General features: G+C 39.0%; 1 protein-coding gene across 9 annotated transcripts in view; it reads left to right on the plus strand.

Annotated features, from left to right (window-relative positions):
• Positions 1-22,314, plus strand: part of PARG (poly(ADP-ribose) glycohydrolase) — a 111,537-nt gene that overhangs the window by 69,154 nt on the left and 20,069 nt on the right. For 8 of the 9 annotated variants that reach the window (XM_086381103.1, XM_086381104.1, XM_086381107.1 and 5 more), the window contains 3 exons: positions 6,844-6,991; positions 16,926-17,004; positions 18,409-18,517. In XM_086381103.1, the coding sequence (XP_086237229.1) occupies positions 6,844-6,991; positions 16,926-17,004; positions 18,409-18,517 (336 nt within the window). Of the gene's footprint in view, positions 1-6,843; positions 6,992-16,925; positions 17,005-18,408; positions 18,923-22,314 lie in introns of all 9 variants that reach the window. The other variant, XR_015156557.1, reaches the window with a different exon arrangement.

The following is a 22,314-nucleotide window of genomic DNA, read 5'->3' on the forward strand; positions in this document are numbered from 1 at the left end:
CAAATAAAACGTTTTGTGTATCTAGCTTTAAATTGTTGTAACACCTAACCCAAACATGTGCTTTCCTTTTGCTTTATAGTGATCTTTAAAAAAAAAAAAATCACTAATCAGAGATGAAATGTTTGTGTTTTATCTTATTTATGAGAGCATTGTAATCCTGATTTTCTTTGAAAGAAACTTGTACACCATTTCATTTATACTGAGAAGAGCTGATTTTTCTTCAGAGCCTTACGTTTATATAGGGTTAGAAGTTAAATAACGCAGTTATTAAATAATGGACAGTTTGTTTGAATGTGGACTATTTTTTAAAATATTTATTATAAAATGACCTGACTGATTTCCATTTGGCTAGTTATTTCATGCATATGCTTTAGGTAGGTGCCTACATTCTTTTTAGAATGACCTTTTATTTAGACATATTTGTATTTAATATTTTCAAAGAGGCAGACTGTATTTTGTTTTAAATCACCTTCATCCAGTGATGAAGATTATAGACTAAAACACTTAGGATAACTGAATTAATTTTCGTCCGGTACTTAAGTTTTTCTAGAATTTGTGTTTAATAAGTCCCTTTGCTTCTATATAATAAAGCAATAATTTTGAAATAGGGCTAAAATTTGTTTTGAATGACTCACTTTTTCCCCCACATTTCCATCTTCACGAGGTTCTTACCTGCATTAACATCTTGGATTAACTGAGGGAGGCTTAATACACATGGAATAAACAAAGCTACTGCTTGTTAGCACCACAGGAATGCTGACCTTTCCTTCCAGTACAATTCAGCAAGGAGTTATTCAGCAACATTCAAGGCTGAGATTCTCCCCACTTCCTTGGAATGTATTATAGATGAAATGTGAAACCTTGGTGATTAAAAGAATACCATAAAAGTTTCTATTTATTTTTCTCCCTACCAATGCCATGTATCCCCAGGAGATCAGGGAATATTGTATTGCGGTGCTCTAAAGCTCCTGGTGTAGCGTATAAATTACATTATGCTGAATGGCAACAACAACAAAACCTCTCTAAGGAGTGTTATCATTTCTCTCTTTTCATCAAGTTATAATTCAGAAACTAAGTAAGCTGAACAAGTAGCTTTAAAGTAAAGTGAGTTGGAAAAAGGCTAAAAATAAAGAAACACTCATGTGCTTGTTTTCATGTACTGGAACAGGCTTCTCACCTATAATAGAGAGCCGTTAATTAAGAACTTTTTTAAGTAGTAGAAACTTTGATTTTCTAAAAGATTCCTGCTTTCAGAGGCATACTGAGTTTAGTGTATTTGTTTCTGTGCATCCCTTTTAAGTAATAAATGTTGGCCTTTTATTCAAAGAATGAACAATAGCATGCGCATTAACTATATTTCGTTTATCATTTTCAAGTACGGTATAGATTGAATAGAGTTTATCTTTTAAATTTAGTTATGTATCTTGTTCCAGTAACAATTAAGTTTAGCTGATCTCAGACCTTCTTTGTTTCTCATTTCTATTCTGAGTACCATGATATTTAGCCAATCTCTCAGTTTTCAAGAGCTGTTCATTTTATTTCTTTGCTGGGTCTCATTTCCCTCCCACTGACCTGTTCGAGGGCCTAGGAGTGCTTGTCTAAACTATTCAGTATTTACCTAACCAGTCTTTCTGCTCTTACTTTTCCAGTTCATTCCTTAAACTCTGGTCTAAATTATCTTCCTAAAACACAGATACAGTTGTTCTTTTTCTTAGAATCTTTCTCAGAATCTTCAGAATTAGGTGTAAATTTCTTGGCCCCCAGACCAGCTCATTACCAACTTGAACTCTCCACATACTGCACTTTGCAGACAGGCGAAGGCGAAGGACTCTGCTTACCATTCTATTCATACAGCTCTTTGCACGTGGTTTCCCCATGTCCTTGTGCAGTGATTCCTTCAGCCTAAACGCCAGGACATTCTCAGTGGAGTGCTGCATCCTTTGTAACGCTCCCCTGTTCTCCCCATGCTCCACTTCGAGTTAATTGTATTATTTCGGAAGTAAAAATACATCCTAATAGGTTCTTTGATAATCATCTTATCATTCTAACTATGTGCCTGACTTCCATCTAGACTATAACTGCTATGAAATCAGGAACCACGTCTTATTCATCTTTGTATTCCATAGTTCTCAGCATGTTTCATTAATATTTGAATTGAACAGTTTAAGCAATGAGTGACCCAATGTATAAAGACTTTATGTGTAGTAGGTAACTATTTCTAATCAGTAGACTAGTTTAATGAAAATTATTTTTCTATATCAGCTAAAGTTTTAATTTCGATTCATTATGCCAGAATATAAACCCAAATCTATATGATTCACTGTGGTGACTTATTTCAAAAATTTGTCCAGTCATATTTTTCAGTATTTTCTAAGTTCTTGTGTAATGAAAGACTACTTTATCTTCTTCTGATTTCTGTCTTTTCACATGTATTTCTACACGTCAGAAGATTCATATTCTTGGGAATTTCCTGGTGGTCCTGTGGCTTCCACACTCTCAATGCAGGAGACCTGGGTTTGATCCCAGGTCAGGGAGCTGAATTCCACATGCTGTAGCTAAGACCCAGTGCAGCAAAATAAATAAATAATAAATATTTTAAAATTCATATTCTTGTTTCACTTTTGTAAGATAGGCCTCACAGTACCGTTTCATATAATTGCTTTAAAGAATACAAGTTTTAAGAAATCTTACACAATAGTCTGAAAGTATATGTGAAATCATAGGAAATCTTTGTATTCATCTTTGCACCCTGTTTTTGGCACCGACCTCCTAAAACCCTGTGATCTCCTGAGAGGTGAGAGCACTGGGAATCCCTTTCGTTCTAATATTTGGTCTCTGACCCCAGTTCCTAACTAAGAGTGTCTGAATCCCTTGAAATTTCCCAGTATGTCTTTTGTTCTAATAACACAACTCTTGGTGGGCTCCTGGGTACCTTCAGTATGCAGTCTGGGCACCAGAAAGACTAAGCCATGATTATAAGTTTGGGACTTTCTGCCCCACCTCCCATCCTCTGGGAAAGCGAGAGGAACTAGAGACTCAGTTAATGATTGGTCATGCGAATGTGTTGAAGGCTTCCATAAAAATTTTCGAAGTACAGGATGTGGAGAGCGTTGGCATTGGTGAATGTGTGGAAGTACTGGGAGAAGACTTGCCTGGAAAGGGTGTGGAATCTCTGTGCCCCTCCCGTGTGCCTTGCCCTGGTATCTACATCCGGCTGTTCATCTGTGTGTGTGCTTAGTCACTCAGTCACGTCTGACTCTTTGCAACCCCATGGCCTGTAGCCTGCCAGATTCCTCTGTCCATGGGGATTCTCCAGGCAAGAATACTGGAGTGGGTTGCCATGCCCTCCTCCAGGGGAGGAGGGATCCACCCAGGGATCAAACCCTGTTCTCCCATGTTGCAGGCAGATTCTTTTCCATCTTAGCTACCATGGAAGCCCTGTTCATCTGTATCCTTTACAATAAATCAGTAAGTGAAAGTGTTACCCTGAATTCTGTGAGCTATTCTAGCAAGTCATCAAACCTTGGAAGGGGGTAATGGGAACTCTAATTAATAGCTGGTGAATTAGAAGTACTGGTGTCAGTCTGTGGCTTGAAATTGGCATCTAAACTGGGGCAGTCTTGTAGGACTGAATCCTTAGCCTGTGGGATCATTCACTGACTCCTGGTAGAGAGTGTCAGAACTGAATTGGATTGTAGGACATCCAGCTGGTTGTTGCAGAATTGTGGGAAATCTATGCATCTGGTGTCAGAAGTGTCGTGAGTGTGGTAGTAGTGTGACAGTAAAGAAGAGACCCAGGAGTGAGTTCTTCCTATACAGTATAGAAGTCTCTGTTACATTACTTACTGAATTCTGGATTTTTCATTGTATATGACTGTGTATGTACACAAGTTTGGTGTGTATGTGTAATCTCAGTTTAGTTCAGTCGCTCAGTCATGTCTGACTCTTTGTGACCCCATGGACTGCAGCACACCAGGCTTCCCTGTCCACCAACTCCCGGAGTTTACTCAAACTCATGTCCATTGAGTTGGTGATGCCATCCAACAATCTCATCCTCTGTCGTCCCTTCTCCTCCCATCTTCGATTTTCCCCAGCATCAGGGTCTTTTCCAATGAGTCAGTTCTTTGCATCAGTTGGCCAAAGTACTGGAGTTTCAGCTTTAGCATCAGTCCTTCCAGTGAATATTCAGGACTGATTTCCTTTAAGATTGACTGGTTAGATCTCCTTGCAGTCCAAGGGACTCTCAAGAGTCTTCTCCAACCCCACAGTTCAGAAGCACCAATTCTTCGGTGCTCAGCTTTCTTTATAGTCCAACTCTCACATCCATACATGACCACTGGAAAAACCATAGCTTTGACTAGATGGACCTTTGTTGGTAATGTCTCTGCTTTTTAATATGCTGTCTAGGTTGGTCAAAGCTTTTCTTCCAAGGAGCAAGCATCTTTTAATTTCGTGGCTGCAGTCACCATCTGCAGTGATTTTGGAGCCCCCAAAAATAAAGTCTGACACTGTTTCCCCATCTATTTCCCATGAAGTGATGGGACCAGATGCCATGATCTTCGTTTTCTGATTGTTGAGTTTTAAGCCAACTTTTTCACTCTCCTCTTTCACTTTCATCAGAGGCTCTTTAGTTCTTCTTCGCTTTCTGCCATAAGGGTGGTATAATCTGCATATCTGAGGTTATTGATATTTCTCCCGGCAGTCTTGATTCCAGCTTGTGCTTCCTCCAGCCCAGCATATCTCATGATGTACTCTGCATATAAGTTAAATAAGGGTGACAATATACAGCCTTGACGTACTCCTTTCCTGATTTGGAACCAGCCTGTTGTTCCATGTCCAGTTCTAACTGTTGCTTCCTGACCTGCACACAGAACTCCTCAAACAGAATAAGACAGAGTTAGAAGCCATTTCTTACATGTTGCCCCATAGAGCCTGGCATACTGTTGGGGACAATAGTAAGTTTAAGACAAATAATCCTGGCAGGCTGAGTTTGCTTTCTCTCATTGTTGTTCAGTTGCCAAGTCATATCCAACTCTTCGCAACCCCGTGGACTGCAGCAAGCCGGGCTTCCCTGTCCTTCTCTGTCTCCTGGAGTTCACCTTCTCTTGAGGATTGTCCAACCCACCCACCTTTATTAGTAGGAACCTGGGGATCCCGTCATGGTGCTCCATGGAAAACTTACATGTAATTTTAAACTAAACTTCAAGTATTAATTTCTGGTTAAACTAAATTTTTTTTATCTTCATTTTTCCTCCCTTAGGTGTATTAAAACAAAAAGTTTGTAATATTTATGCAGTTTGGGGCTTGTGATTAAATTTAGAAGGAAGAAATCTTTGTCCCTTAAAAAGTTATTATACTGTGTATAATAGAGTATAATAGGTTCATCCTAGAGCCTATTATACAGGGTGAACTAAGTCAGAAAAAGAAAAACAAGTGTCATACACTAACACATATACATGGAATTTAGAAAGATGGTCCTGATGAAATTATTTGCAGGGCACCAGTGGAAACATCCTCTGTCCATGGGATTTTCCAGGCAAGAGTACTGGAGCGGGGTGCCATCACCTTCTCCGAGTGGAAAAGCAGACATAGAGAACAGACTTATGGACTCGGGTGGAGGGTGGGCAGGAAGGAGAGGGTGGGGTATATGGAGAAAGTAACAGGGAAGCTTATATTACCATATGTAAAATAGATAGCCAGTGGGAATTTGCTGTGTGGCTCAGGGAATTCAAACCAGGGCTCTGTAGACTAGAGAGGTGGGGTGGGGAGGGAGGTGAGAGGGCAGTTCAAGAGGGAGGGGCCATATGTATACCTATGGCTGATTCGTGTTAAGGTTTGGCAGAATCCAACATAAGTCTGTAAAGCAGCTATCTTCAATTTAAAAATAAATTAAGTTTTAAAAAAAAAAAAAAAAGAAATTACTCACAAAAGGTTACTTCCTAAACTTTTCAAATCTTTAAGGACAAGGGTTTGATTGCCATTTTATATAAAACAAGTACAGGCTATGCACCTTGAAGACATCATGGGTTCAGTTCCAGACTATCACAATAAAGCAAGTCTCATGAATTTTTTTGTTTCCAATGTTTATAAAAGTTATGTTTACACTATACTGTGGTCTTCTAAGTGTCCAGTAGCACTGATGTCTAAGGAAATGTACATGCCTTAATTAAAAAGTACTTCTTGCTAAAAAAAGTCCAACCATCATCTGAGTCTTCAGCAAGTCATAATCTTTTTGCTGGTTGAGGGTTTGAAATATTGCAGGGATTACCAAAATATGACACAAAGTGAGCAAATGCTATTGGATAAATGGCACCAAGAGCCTTCCTTGGCGCAGGGTTGATACAAACATTCAGTTTGTTTAAAAAAAAAAAAAAATTGCAATATCTGTGAAGTACTATAAAGCAAAGCACAATAAGATGAGACATGTTTGTGTAATTATATTTATGTCATATGAAGTACATAAACGGAAATTGAGTAGTGAATGGTAGAGAAATGACCTTAAAACCTTTCCAGATAAAACCTCCCTTGATTTGTAGCCCTTGGAGCACAAATAAGGTTTCTAAACAAGAGCCCATATGATTACATTGAGGCTTTTGCCTAAAAGCTCTGTATTCTAAGTTCATTCTAAGGTTTTGGAATCCAAAGAAATATTCAGAGATGCTAACTGCAGTGAAGTGGAAAGAGTGCAGTCAACCATAATCCAGTATACCTGGGAAGATTGATAATTTGGGGATTGATTTATACGGGGAAGGAAAGGAAGGGCAGAGCTTAGAGGGAGTACTTCTTAATCATAAATGTAGGTATTTTAAAGCAGCATTTAACATGTCACATTTTCCCAAATAGGTGGATTTTGCAAACCGTTTCGTTGGAGGTGGTGTAACCAGTGCAGGACTTGTGCAAGAAGAAATCCGCTTTTTAATCAACCCTGAGTTGATTGTTTCACGGCTCTTCACTGAGGTGCTGGATCACAATGAATGTCTTATCATCACAGGTTAGTTCTGAGACATCTGGACAATGGGATGGTTCTCCGTCTATGACGATCATGAAGACCAGAGGCCACTCAGTTATAGCTTTTCTTTTCCGTGGGCATTAGTCCCAATATTTTTTTTAAAAAAAACTTTTTATTTTGTATTGGGGTATAGCCAATTAACAATGTTGTGATAGTTTCTGGTGAACAACAAAGGAATTAGTCTTAATATTTTATTTCATTAATTTATACTTGGTTTTTTTTAATTGTTTCATTTTCATAATCTTGAGTGAGATATTTTATCCCCGCATTTTCTTTCTTGGTTTCTTTATCTGAAGAACAAGGGTAAAAATGGTTCAGTTACTCTCTAGTTTGAAATTTTTATGATATAGTACCCTCAAAAAAAAGATAGTGATTTGTCTTTGAGCAGGAATCCTATTACTGTCCTTTTATTACACCTCCAGAGTGACTCATTGTGCTTCAGTATGAACACACTAAGTAGGAAAACAGGTGCAGTTTGAAGAGGGTCAGTACAACAGTGAGCAGAAGGGAATAAATCAGTGACCTTATGTTTATTCTGATTTCTAATCTGAAGAGAAAAAGTATGATTATCATAGTGCCTATTTGACTTATGTTAACATGGGAGGAGAAAAGATGGAAACACAGTCAAATTTATACTTACAGGCCTATTACCAGGATTTACAGCATTTTCCTTAAGTTTCTCTAGATTGTAATATTGCTGTGTCAGAGTATTTGCTTGTGTATAAGCTATCAAAAAAAATGATGGTTAACTCATAACTCTTAAGAAACTCTTGATCAGCCACTGTAGGGAAGTTAAGGCTTTTTTATTCAGGTCCCTAAAAGCGTGTACTTTGTCGCGTCCAACTGTTTGCAACCCTGTGGACTGTGGCCCACCAGGCTCCTCTGTCCATGGAATTTTCCAGGCAAGAATACTGGAGTGGGTTGCCGTTTCCTTCTCCAGGGGATCTTCCTGACCCAGGGATTGAACCTGCGTTTCTTGTGTCTCTTGCGTTGGCAGCAAGATTCTTTACCACTGTACCGCCTAGGAAGCCCACCTAACAGAACACTCCCATGTAAAAGCCATAACCAGCCATCAGTTGCTGATGCCTTTTTTCTTTCTGCAGAAGAAGATTCATTTCCTCTTTCAGTCTATTCCCACTTTGAGATTAGTGCAGCAGACTAACAGACTAAGTGTAGAAGAATTTGGTTGATTGTCATTCTCAAAGATTACAGTGGGATGAAAAACCGTCTCCTGTTAGTTCTATCAAATGTATAACTCAGCTAGTCCCTCTACTAAGAGGTATGTGACGGGACTAAGACTCTGGGGCCACACTGTTTACCTCAGATACATTTGTAGGCAGCCTACAGGGATGTACCTAAATTTTGTCCCTTATGTTCTGCTTTCAGGATTTCCTCTTTGTCTTGCAGCTGTTCCATGATGTGTGTATCTCTTTGACTTTATCCTATTTGGATTCATTGAATGTCTTCAATGTTTATATAAATTTGGTACATTTTTGGCCATTATATCTTTAAGTATTTTTTGTGTCCCTTTCTCTCCTCTCTCTTTCTAGGACTCCTATTATGCACGTGTTGGTTCAGTTCAGTTCAGTCGCTCAGTCGTGTCCGACTCTGCGACCCCGTGGACTGCAGCACGCCAGGCTTTCCTGTCCATCACCAACTCTCGGAGCTTGCTCAAACTCAGGTCCATCGAGTTGGTGATGCCACCCAGCCATCTCATCCTCTGTCGTCCCTGCTCCTCCTGCCTTCAGTCTTTCCCAGCGTCAGGGTCTTTTCCAGTCAGTCATCTCTTCACATCAGGTGGCCAGAGTTGGAGTTTAGTTGCTACCTTTGGTGATAGCCCATTGGTCTCTGAACTCTGTTCATTTTTCTTCATTCTTTTTGTTTCTGAAACTGGATAATTTTAATTGACTATCTTTGAGTTCACTGACTCCTCCTTCTGCCATCTCTAATCTGTTTTTTAATCCTTTCAGTGAAATGTTTATTCCAGGTATTATACTCTTCAACTATAGAATTTCTATTTGATTCTTATCTCTATTGAGAGTCTCTATTTGTGACGCATTGTTCTCATATTTTCATTTAGTTATTTAGAGATAATTTTCTCTAGGTTGTTTTTTTTTTTTTTTTTTTAACATATTTAAAACATTGGACTTAAAGTTTCTGTTTAGTAAGTCCAGCATCTGAGCTTCTCCGGGACAGTTACTCATGAATACTTTTGTTCCCTGAATATGGACCCAACTTTCTTGTTTATTTGCATGTCTCAATTTTTTTGAAAACTGCACGTTTTAAATGTGGCAACTCTTGGAATCAGATTTTCTCTTTTCCTCATGGTTTGTTTTTGTTGCTGTTTGTTTAGTGACTTTCCTAATACTGTGAAATCTGTATTTCATGTGTGGTCACTAAAGTCTCTGGATGGTTAGATTAGCGGTTAGCTAATGATTAGACGGAGACTTCTTTAAATGCCTAGAACCTATAAGTCACTCATTCTTTGCCAGAGGGCTCTATGGTTTTGTTGGGGCTCACCTTCACCACTCTACCAGGCAGTTGACACTTCTTCCTGCTTGCATGGAGCTTCAAGATCAGAGTGAGGCTTGTTATCAAGATAAACACAACTTACTGTGTTTACCAATATTCAGTCAATTTGTCTTTAATAAACTTCTCAGACTGCTGCAAGCCTTTGGTTAATTCCTACAGTTCAGAAAAAGATGATTCTCACAAGTTCACCAGTGTTCTTATTATTTTTATGGATAAGGAATTCTGTGAGGTTTTTATGTTGTCATTTTCGCTGATGTGTCCTGATCTTTTAGAAGTGCTTGTAGGTGAAAGGGCTTTCAACAAGTTATTCCACACCTTTTAGGTAATGCTATATTATTTTTTATAATATCCTTGTGATTCTGCTGTTTTGGTGAGGTAAGGCAAAAAATAAAAATTGTTGATTGAGTTTGTAGAAAGTTTAGAATGAAACTTCAGCAAAGAAATTTCTTCTTTGACAGAAACACAGCTATAACCTGAAGTTAATAACCTGAAGCATTTCATCCAGTATTCTGAGGTTGATCCAAAATGCACTAAAAGAGAAAGATAAAACCCTTTTATTCTCAGCACTGTCTCAACTCACACACTGGTTGTCTGCATTTGTTGTGTATTATGTATGCAGAGAAGAAGGATGCAGTTAGAAGTTATTAGGGGACAAAGTGTAAGGAAGTACAGAACAAAAAAAATTAAGCTGTCGTAAATTCATTGTTGGGCTTATGAATACTTTGAATATTGGTCTCAGACTGTTTTAGAGGGTGCTGAAGGTCTGGAATGTGATTGTCTCCAGTATTTGAGTGTATCAAATAATACTCTTAAAAGATTTTTAATTTTTAGCTGTTAAGCTAGGTTTGAACTGAAGACTCAGAACAAAATATTCCATCCATATTTAAAGATGAATTTGTGAAAGATCTGTTAGAGTGCAGGGCATTTAAGCTCAGAGCTGATTGTTTCATTTCCTTCACTTCTGTCATACTAGAGAAGTACTCTCTTGTCATTTCCCATTAATGTTCCTCTAAATAAAAGATGTAATTTCCCTGGGACTAGTAAAACATTAGATTTTTTTTCTTTTTTGAGGATAGTTTCTCTCCAGTCTAAAAAAGCTTCATCACTCTGGAGTTATATCTGGTCTAATTTACCTGCAGCCATTGTAAAATTGATGGAAAATCGCAGATCCATGACTCACCTTCACATCTGTAATTACCTCAGGCTAAGGACACCCGGGGTGACTTCAACTCAGCATTTTCCCCATATCCACTTAACTCTATTTTAGTGCCTCCTAATTAATATCTGTGATGTGATGTTCCCTTAATGGAAATGGCCATTTCATCATCTATTTGATGTTGGATTTCTGCCATCTCCCTTCTTTGGAGACTCTTAACCATGTACTGCAATCTATCTGCCTGATCAATTCCATTCCTTCAATGATTCATCCAGGCTCAGTGAGCTAATGGCTGTGACTGTGCTGCCTGAATCTGTAGAAGAGTTTGAGAAATTGGAAATAAATTAAATTTATCATCATTGTGGGGCATCTGGTTGGTATCAGACTTTTAAATGAATATGAAACAGGTCATGCAAACAGGCAAATACTTTTATCCAGACAGTGTTATTCCTCTACTTGCTGTAATTCTCCCTGGAGCAGTCATGAGTTAAAACCTTTCAATAAGTATGGATAGAGGGAAGAATTAAAAACTCTGATCTTCCCCCTGCTTTGCTTTTCCCCTAATGTTCCCCCAGAACATCCAGTAAATAGCTTTGGTACTAAAAGGTTTTACTGTGGTGCTGTGATATTGTTTTGATATTTCTGTGAGAACATAAAGAAGATGCCTAGACATCTTACACTGAGCAGAATGTTGGTATGCTTAATATAAAACCTGCCCTCTAGTGAATCACATTGTCGTAAACATCACAGGTCCCTGTATCTTTGTGAGTATCAGCAGAACTGATAGAAGGACAAAGGTGGACCCCTTGTTCATAGTACTGGTACTTCTCATTGAGCAACACTAGAGGTGCCCATCGCCACAAAACGGCCCTCAGTTCAGTTCAGTTCAGTCGCTCAGTCATGTCTGACTCTGTGACCCCATGAATCGCAGCACGCCAGGCCTCCTTGTTCAACACCAACTCCCGGAGTTCAGTCACACTCACGTCCATTGAGTCGGTGATGCCATCCAGCCATCTCACCCTCTGTCGTCCCCTTCTCCTCCTGCCCCCAATCCCTCCCAGCATCAGAGTCTTTTCCAATGAGTCAACTCTTCGCATGAGGTGGCCAAAGTACTGGAGTTTCAGCTTTACCATCATTCCTTCCAAAGAACACCCAGGACCAATCCCCTTTAGAATGGACTGGTTGGATCTCCTTGCAGTCCAAGGGACTCTCAAGAGTCTTCTCCAACACCACAGTTCAAAAGCATCAATTCTTTGGCACTCAGCTTTCTTCACAGTCCAACTCTCACATCCATACGTGATTACTGGAAAAACCATACCCTTGACTAGACGGACCTTTGCTGGCAAAGTAATGTCTCTGCTTTTGAATATGCTATCTAGGTTGGTCAGCCCTACATCATTACTAATGACACCAGCTCATTGGGAAAGATCCAAATTCATTTGGAGTTTGGCTTTTCTTAATTTTTGTTGGTCATGGGAATGAAAGGCAAGAGTGTTCTTTCTGCTGCATAATCACCACTGTTTTAATGATACTAATAAAATTGGGGTAGATGGTTTTTGAATAAACCTTCTTGCTAGGGGCATAACCCATTAGTAAGTAGAATTTCTTTAATCTCCAATTATTTTTTGCTGTTCTCATCATAAATTTTCATTACTAGTAAAAGAAAATAAGAATTTTTCTTACTACTAAATCTAAAACTCATAAAGTTGTAATAAGCTCTTGAAAAGATTTAAATGGGTTCCTTAAGTTTTTAACTTAGGTGAAGATTTATCTTTGAGCATGAAGTCTTAAGGCTATCCCTAGGGAGAGCTATCACAAAGGTCATTCAGACTTTTGTCTCTTCTTTGCTGTTATCACTGTTTACCTTTGCATTTTCAGAAAAGTTTATCAATAAATTTAAATTTTAAACAAGCTAAGGGCAGTTGTCTTTCAGAACAAACAACATAGTTGTGAAAGGTGTTTACTTAGAAAACTCAGGATTTAATTTGTTGAGAGCAAAAGCATCTGTATGTACATTTTTGATTTCCCAAACCTGAAGGAAATAAAGTTAACTTTTGTTTCTCTTAGGAAAGAAGACAGAAACCATTCTAAAATGCAATAGAAATTGATCATTGGTACTTTATATTTTTCAACCACTTTTAAAAAGACAGGTGTTTGTTTTCTGTAATTAAGAGGTCAGAGTAGGCATTATTATTATTATTATTATTGCTGAGAATAATGAACAGATTTGTGCACTGCAGGGCCAAAGACAGAAGGAGGTTGTTCTCGTCTCTCGATTTCCAGTCAGGCCAGTAGACCGGGCTTCTCCCAGCCTTTCGTGAATGGAGTCAGATGTCTCGGCGTCTCTAGCACGTGTGTCTGCGTGCTCAGTCGTGTCCAGCACTCTGTGACTGCCAGGCTCCTCTGTCCGTAGAATTTTCCAGGCAAGAATACTGGAGCAGGTTGCCGTTTCCGTCTCTGGGGGATCTTCCCAATCCAGGGATCAAACCCATGTCTCTTATGTCTTCCGCATTGGCAGGCAGGTTCTGCACCAGCTAAGCCACCAGGGAATCCCTTGGTATCTCTACTCTCTTACAAAGTTAAGTCTGATGACACCAAATACCAACTGAAGGTATTGAAGGGTTTTTAATTTGTTTTATTTGGTTTTCCAAGCAATTCTATGAGATAAACAATATAAAAATTATTGGCAGGCTTGATTTTTTGATGTTGAAATGACGTCCAGTGAGATTAGGCTACTTAAGGATTCACTTTGGGTGATTCCTCATAGCTCTTACCATGTCATGCTCTTGGTAAATGAATTTTTAAATATATGTCAATTACATAATATTTAGTCCAGATTAAGTATTTCTGGATTCATTTTAACCTCAATGTACTTCCTGTTTTGCTCATTAATTATGTTTATGCAGCAAGTACTTACTCAACTGCTTCTGTATTCTTACATTGTGTGTGCGTGATAAGTCACTTCAGTCCTGTCCAACTCTTTGAGACCCCAGGGACTGAGCCCACCAGGCTCCTCTGTCCATGGGATTCTCCAGGCAAGAATACTGGAGAGTATTCTCCAGTATACTGGAGAGTGGGTTGCTATGCCCTCCTCCAGGGGAAGATGCTAATGTAGGCACAAACATTAATAATTTATAATTCCTGCCCTTGAGAAGCTGTCAGTCTAGTGAAGAAGACAGATTACATTTTTAATGGTTTTATTGAAGTATAATTGGCATATAACAAATTATATATATTTAAAGTGTACAATTAGGTAAGTTTTGACATATGGCTACACACATGAAGTCATCTTTTTGCCTGTGTTTTAATTGGGGTATTTTTTTCTTTTAAATTAATTTCTTTATTTTAGTTGGAGGCTGATCACTTTACAATATTGTGGTGGTTTTTGCCATACATCAACGTGAGCCAACCCCTGGTATAGTTGTTTACCTTGAGTTTTGGAAGTGCTTTATATATTTTAGATAAGTCTTTTATCAGGTACAAGAAATAAATCTTTTCATTATCTTCAATGACTTTTGAAAAAGAAAAGTTTCTAATTTTGAAGTCCAGTTTATTAATTCGGGGTTTTGGGTTTTGTTTTGTTTTGGAGGGTTTTTTAAAAAATTCTTTCTGATTTGATTACTGTAGTTTTATAATAATCTGTGAAATCAGTGTGAGCCCTCCAGCTTTGTTCTTCTTCGGAGTTGTTTGTTGAATTTATCTACAAAAAAGGTTCTTAGAATTTTTTAAAATAATTTTATTTATTTACTTCTGTGTTGTGGCTGCGCTGGGTGCTCGTTGCTTTGCGCGTGAATTTATTTAGAATTTTAAAAGTACTTTTATTTATTTTCTTCCGTGTTGCGGCTGCGCTGGGTGCTCGTGGCTTTGCGCATGCTTTCTCCAGCTGTGGAGTGTGGGGGCCTCGCGTCGGTGGCGGTGCCTGGGCTTCTCACTGTGGCAGCTTCTCTCATGGTGGAGCAGGGCTTCTAGGCACACAGGCTTCAGTAGTTGCGACTCACCGGCTTAGCTGCTCCACAGCCTGTGGAAATCTTCTTAGACCAGGGATCAAACCTGTGTCCCCTGTATTGGCAGGCGGATTCATACCCACTGCACCACCAGGGCAGTCCTAGAATTTTAATTAAGACTGTTTTGAATCTACAGATCAATTTGGGAAGATTTGACTTTTAAAAAAAAATTGTATTGAATAGTTTTAACATGGTGTTAATTTCCTTTGTACAGCACAGTGACTAAGTGGTGTGTGTATATAGTCTCTTCATATCCTTTTCCATTACGGTTTGTCACGGGATATTGAATATAGTTCCCTCTGCTCTACAGAAGGACCTTGTTGTTCCTCCACACTTTATAAATGGTTTTCCTTTCCTGTTCCCAAACTTCAGTCCTTCTCGCCCCTACTCCCACTCCCCCTTGGCAACCACAGCCTGTCCTCTGTGTCTGCGTCTGTTTATGTTTTGTGAAAGTGTTCATTTGTGCCGCGTTTTATATTCCACGTATAAGTGGTATCGTGTGGTGTCTTTCTCTTCTGTCTTGCTGTGCTTGGTGTGATAATCTCTAGGCCCATTCGTGTTACTGCAAGTGACATCACTTCACTCTTTTGATGGCTCAGTCATGTTTCAGTGTGTGTGTGCTGGGGGCGGGGCGTCTTCTTTTCTCAGTTCATCTGTCAGTGAGCACTGCGGTTGTGTCCGCGTCTTGGCTGTTGTAATCAGTGCTGCTGTGAACGTAAGGGTGCATGTATCTCTTCTTTGAATACGCTTGTCACACATTCTTTAAACTGGGACACTTTCTCAACCTTGTGTTTGTTCACCTTGATATTTTTAAAATATATAAGCCAGTTACTTGGTAGAATCTCTCTTTATGGGGGTTGCCCAGTGTTTTTTCATAACTAGATTCAGTTTATTCATTTTGGTAGGAACCGCATGGAAGTATGGCTTCCCTGATAGCTCAGTTGGTAAAGAATTCACCTGCAGTGCAGGAGACCCCAGTTTGATTCCTGAGTCAGGAAGATCTGCTCAAGAAGGGATAGGCTACCCACTCCTGTATTCTTGGGCTTCCCTTAAGGCTCAGCTGGTAAAGAATCTGCCTGCAATGCAGGAGACCTGGGTTCAATCCCTGGGTTGGGAAGGTCCCCTGGAGGAGGGCATGAGAACCTACTCCAGTATTCTGGCCTGGAGAATTCCATGGACTGTGTAGTCCATGGGGTCGCAAAGAGTTAGATACAACTGAGTGACTTTCACTTTGCCACTGAAGTATATCTTTTGAAGAGAAAAGTAACACCGTAAAATCCACATACAACTTACTTGTGTAGGTAACTTACAAGTTAGCCCTTCGAATACATGTTTCCTTCACTTAAGGGGACCACATCTATGGATTCAGTCAACTGCAGATTGTGTAGTACTGTAACATTTACCATTGAAAAAGTCTACAGTGTAAGGGCGCCCACGCAGCTCACACTCACGTTGTTCAGGAGTCAAGTGCACTAAGAGTGCCGTTAGTCTTAGTTCTCAATGCTGTCTTGTTTCTCTTCTTTATATGTAAAAAGTATTGTCTTGCTCAAGGTTTTCAGCTTTTAATTTTACTGTTTGTTGATTCTTATCAGTTATTGAGTTGACCATAGAAGTTGGAGTGAGCTTACTTAGTTAACTAGTAGAACACTGTAGACACCATCCTTGCTGATATGTTCAGGTCCCATGAATTAGAAGCCTGTGTTAAATGCCAAGCTTGGTACCTGTTATTATCAGATGTTAATTATGCTTTTCTCCCTTCCTGTCTTCTCATGCATAATATCCTGGTTTTACAAAGCCCTTTGAAGTATTTTGCCTATTGATAGGCAAATCCTAAATTTAATCTTATTGGTACTTTTCTTAGGGAATGTTTTTATATAAAATTTATTTTCTCAACAATGCAAATTAAATATTACCATCAGATTGCAGACACTGAAGACAGTGGTCTTTTGTAAAACACTATCTTTATATACTCATAAAAGGAAAAATGAATATGACAGACTATTTTATTTTCTTTGTTGATTGGACCATTCATTCACTGTATGTTAAATATTGTGGTTGCTTCTGGAAGCATCATTTTTTTCTTCATGTGAAATAATAAGTCATTAAGACTTGTGGAGTTTTTTATCTGTTTGTTTGTGTGTTTCTTAACAGAGACCCTTTAGAAGGTGTAGTTTTTAAGAAATGTTTTTTCTGAAAAATAATAGTGGCAGATTATTTGTTTCAGGTACTGAGCAGTACAGTGAATACACAGGCTATGCCGAAACATACCGCTGGGCCCGGAGCCATGAAGACAGGAGCGAAAGGTGAGTTCGTTTTACTTTATATCACATGGCCAAAAGCTAAGGAATGTGGGCTTGACCCTGGTACATTCTGTCTTCCATCTACTCTTACTTGAGAAATATAACTGTCTTCTTAGATTCAATAGTACAGGTTCACTAGTAGTTAAAACAGATTCACCATCTCTGTATACTCAGAGAAGAACAGAGAAAGAAAAGCCAAATATCTAAACCAAGACCAGGAAAGGCACAACTCTCTACAGGTGTCTCTGCAGCTAATTGTAAGCATCCACTGAAGGTTAACTTCCAACAACACACTTATTTCGAGTGGATTCTAATGGCAGCTTACAGCCTTTGAACAGCCTTTTTAGTTGTCCTTAACTTCTGTGAGATTAGGTAAGTGGGGGAAACCTACGCTGGGACAGTTTGCCTGATGCCACAGAACGGTTGCGAGCAGAACCCGTGGAGAACTTTGCTGCTGCTGTCTCTGGTTTCTTATTGCAATACGTTCTTAGACTTTGACATTTTTGCTTCCCCAGGGGCAAATTCTTATTGAAAACGTGTGTGTGGCAAATGTGTGTGTATTTCAGTGGGAAGAGCCATTGTAGCAGAAAGAATCAGCCACCGGCCTTGTAGCCATACAGCCTTACTCTTTGTAATGTCCCAAGTCCAGTTGCTAGTCTTTCTTTGTTTTGGGTAAAATATATGGCTGCAACAGTCACTAAGGTGGATTTTTAATTCTTTATAATTATTTACAGACTAGCATGAAGGCTTCTGTTGCTGTTGTTCAGTGTGAAGCATTGATGGGAATATCATTATATGCATGTTCATAAAGAGATGCATATTTAGAATTTCATGTTTCCAAAATCACCATCTCATCCAACTTTTCTTGTCTCCACAGGCAAATTGTTATTGTTTTCTTTGCCTTTTTAAAAATAATTTTGTGCACTCAGCAGTTGAAGGTAGCAGGTAGAATTTTGTAATGAATTGTTACACTTTTTTTCCCACAGCACTTGACTCCTTGGGACTAGTGTTTGGACAATATATGGCGATGTTACAAACTCAGTGATTTAGAGCAGTTCTTCCAGAACAGAGGAAAGAGCTCTTGTCCAGATACAAAGGCCAGGTCTTTAGTGATGGGGGGAAAACAAAGAACTAAATCCCTTTGGTTTGACCACCAAATCTTTTAACCTCGAAGACTCACTGTGAATGATGTATCTGTTTACAGTATGGTCTGTCTTTTCATTTTACTGCTTAATGCTTGGTACTCCACAATACGTGTGCCTTGGACTTCCTGATTTGCTGAGACATAAAGCCATTGGTTGGTTGGTTTGTAACGTATTAGCCCTTGGAGGTCTCCGACCCTGCCCTGGCGGGCTTGTCTGCTGAGTGCCTTTGCCCGCTCCTCCCCACCCCCGTGTCCTGCCCCAGGGACGACTGGCAGAGGCGCAGCACTGAGATCGTCGCCATCGACGCCCTCCACTTCAGACGCTACCTCGACCAGTTTGTGCCCGAGAAGATCAGACGGGAGCTTAACAAGGCCAGTGACCTTATTTCTTTGTTCATCTGGCAGCGGTGTCTCTCTGCTGCCATTTTATTAATGCTGAAATTAATGCTTTCTGGTAATTCCTGCAGTGTCAGGGCGTCTGCCCACAGCGCTCCCGATTTAATGGGTCTGTCAGCTTGGACAGGATGTACTTTCCATTTTGTAATTGTTTGATTACTGATGCCAGATAGACTGTTGCTTGATATTAAGCCCCACACATGCATTTATCTCATCAAGTACATTTAGCTGCTTTGGAACATTATCATTTTAAAATGATATAGAAATGAATGAACCTTGAAAGTTTTTTCAGACCTACCCAGTGACACTTCTCTGCAAGGTATGCTGTCAGGATTAAAGCAGATAAGCCATGAAAGTCAAGCCATTGTTGTTCTCATATTGGTAAGAGTCATGTAAATTATTTATTTGGTAATTTGACATATTTATGACGGAATATATGGCTTTCTGTGCTTAGTTTTATCTCCTGTAATCATTTTATTTTTTTATTATGTTACAGAAATATAAAAATGAGCTAGACCTATTGTTAGTTCAAGTTTTTACTAGTTAACCATAATAAATAAACTAACATACAATAGCATTCTAATTCTATTCTCTAGGTAGATAGGGCCTTACCAAAACTGTTGCTTTTTTCTTTAGTTCCTCAAATTACTCTCACAGCCAAGACTGAGCCAATTCTGAAAACCATTGTTTAACTTGCATGAATAGGATTTGGTCATGAAGCTCATTATTAAGATAAGGTTTGTGGTTTTGCATGGCTCCCACGTGCCAGTCCCTACACAGACTGTGGTAATGAGAGCCGACTGGGCGTACCATGGGAGGGAGTTGGGAGTGCTGTTGGACTGGCGTGTGGGCCTCAGAATATCATCTTCGCATCTTTTCCCTGGGTCTGACCACAGGAATGGCCTCTGTGTGGTGCTCTGCTAATCCCAGCTCAAGTACCTGGTAATTTCATATTGTTGTCAGTAAAATAACCAAATAATCTAGAAAGGCGTTTACTATGCTTAAGACTTAGGGGACATTTCCAATATAATTACATTTGCTATCTTATATCCTAGTGTACTTGAGAACCTAATTTGCTGTTGAACATATTTTTAAAATATACAATTAGGTTATTTTAACATTTGAAGTTCTCAAAGGAATCCCATAAAAAGTTTGAAGAGTAAATGCATTATTTTCCAAAATTGAACTTACATACAGATTCCATTTTACTTTAATTCCTCAGAAAAGGTGTCCAAAAAGACTGTTCTTTGATATGTCAACAGTTATAATTTCTCTTTTATATGACTCATGATACTAAGGAATATCTTTTAGGTACCTTTTAAACGTGAGCCTGCTTTCACTGTCTAAACCCTTGCCTTAAAGCAGTTGTTTCCAAGCACATGGTGTTTTTATTACATAGCATATCAAGTAGAATGAGATTTATATTCAGCTTTTCATCAAAAGTGTTTGTGACTGTGTCACATGGTCATTGATAGTAGAAGACATTTATAATCAGTGGGTGTGGGGGTCCTAGGATACCAGGGAGCCCTAATGCAATCTAGTATCCTTATAAGAAGAGATTAGGTCATACAAAAAAAAAAATTAGGAGTGCATGCGCACAGAATGAATCCCATGTATGGGTCTACATGCAGGTGACCGTCTGCACGCCGAGGAGAGGGGTCTCAAAAGAAACCAAGCATGTTAACACCCTGACCTTGAACTTCTAGTCTCCTAAACTGAGAAAAGTAATGTCTGTTGTTTTACTCGCATAGTCTGTGTGGTACTTTGTTATGGCAAGAAATATATGGAAAGTTTAGAGAGACGTGTATGAAAAGGAAATGTATGTAACCATTATTGTACATTAACACACATTTCAAGGTTCTTTTTTTTATGGATAATATTTATATTCCCACAAATACTTTCCTGCAGGAGCTGGATCATTCACTTTTACAAATATAACCCTGGACATAAATAAATATTCTCATTTTAATTCCCTATGGCTAACCGATGACACCACAACTTGGAGAGCGTAGTAAATTAAATGTTTTACATCTCACTGTGTTTTGTAAACTTAGGCTTAAAGCAGAACTCTATATTAAATCACTTCAGAGGTAACTTGTACAGTGCTTTTTTTTTTTTTGTATGCCAGAAAGAAACTAGACAGAATCAGAAAAACTCCATTTCTCCAAATGAAGCAATAGACCAGTTTTCCCGTCAGAAGTCAGTGTGGGTCCCTGAACTCTGGGGCTTGCTGAAGTCAGTGTGGGTCTCTGAACTCTGAGGGCTTGCTACTTTTAGGCAGTACTCAGCTTCCCGGGTGGTGCAGTGGTGACGAGTCTGCCTGCCAGGGTAGGAGACGTGGGTTGAGTCCCTGGGTTGGGAAGATTCCCCTGGAGGAGGAAATGGCAATCTGCTCCTATATTCTTGCCTGGAAAATTCCATGGACAGAGGAGCCTAGTGGACTATAGGCCATGGGGTTGCAGAGAATCAGACTAAACTGAGCGACTGAGGACATACACACACAACAGATAACAATTGAAGGGCAGTCCCACAAAGCGCTTTATCATCTCTGGAAACAACTGACTCTACCCAGGCTCCTCCCAGCCTGTTGGACCCACATCATGACTGACGAGAAGAGTCGGTTTTTAAAGCGACGAGTCAGACTCCTTGCATCTGACTAATACTGTGAAGCGTGCTTTAAACCTGTGAAAGGTCAGCTAGGTAACATTCTCTAGGAGAACTGTCTTTGGATTGGAAAGATTTATGACTCCAGGTTGTAAAAGTGGCAAATAGCTCAGCAAAGGAAGAAAGAAATCATCTGTGGAAAGTTGTGTTTAGCCGTGTTAGACTCAATCCAATAAGATTAAGTAACGAATATATTCCATGGAGTCATCTGGATCAGAAATTTAACAAAGTGAGGAGACCATCTGGGCAGGAAATCACCATTTACCTTTTAAAAACTAATGTATTGATTTTGTTGTTTTTGTTATTATCACCAAATTCAGGAGAGGATTGTTACAGTGCTTGGTTAACAAAACCGAGCAGTCCTTGCTGTTGCTAGTTCAAAGAAGTTCAACATCTGATCATTTATAATTTTTTCTTGAAGTCTGTGTTACTTTACTTTTCAGGAATATTGGTTCAAAATGTATCATTTTTAGTGAGTTTTCCCTTCAGTTTCTCAATGTATAGAATCAGAATAACCATAGAAATATAAAATCTAATCTCTGACTTCACACATGGGAAATCTAAGGTCTAAATGATGTTTTCATTTTATATTGCAACTTGAAAAGGCAATATCTATTTACTAAGGTTACAGTTATTTTAAAGACAAAAAAATCATCTATAATTTTACCTTTCAAATAATTGTTTTCATTTTTGTAGGACTTTCCACACAAATGTTAAGTTTCATATAAATGTGTTCAAAAGTGATATAAATATTGTATTTATTTAATTTATCCATAATTTTATTTTTCAAACTTTCTAATGATCTTCATAATAATATGTTTAATGGCCATAAAATTAGTTGGGTTGAATATGAGGACTTAGCTGATATACTAAGACTTAGCTATTAGTTTCTTAACTAAACTAATAGGTGGTCCCAGGGTTCTCTATTATATGCAGTGTAGTAAACATCTTTGAGGAGCTGCCCTGCTGGCTCAGATGGTAAAGAATCTGCCTGCAGTGCAGGAGACCTGCATTCAGTCCCTGGGTTGGGAAAATCCCTTGGAGAAGAGAATGGCTACCCACTCCAGTATCGTTGCCTGGAGAATCCCACGGACAGAGGAGCCTGGCAA

The sequence above is a fragment of the Bos grunniens genome, chromosome 28 (genome assembly GCF_055505025.1).
Source record: "Bos grunniens cultivar Pamir isolate PY7600 chromosome 28, Bosgru_T2T1.0, whole genome shotgun sequence".
Lineage (NCBI taxonomy): Eukaryota > Metazoa > Chordata > Mammalia > Artiodactyla > Bovidae > Bos > Bos grunniens.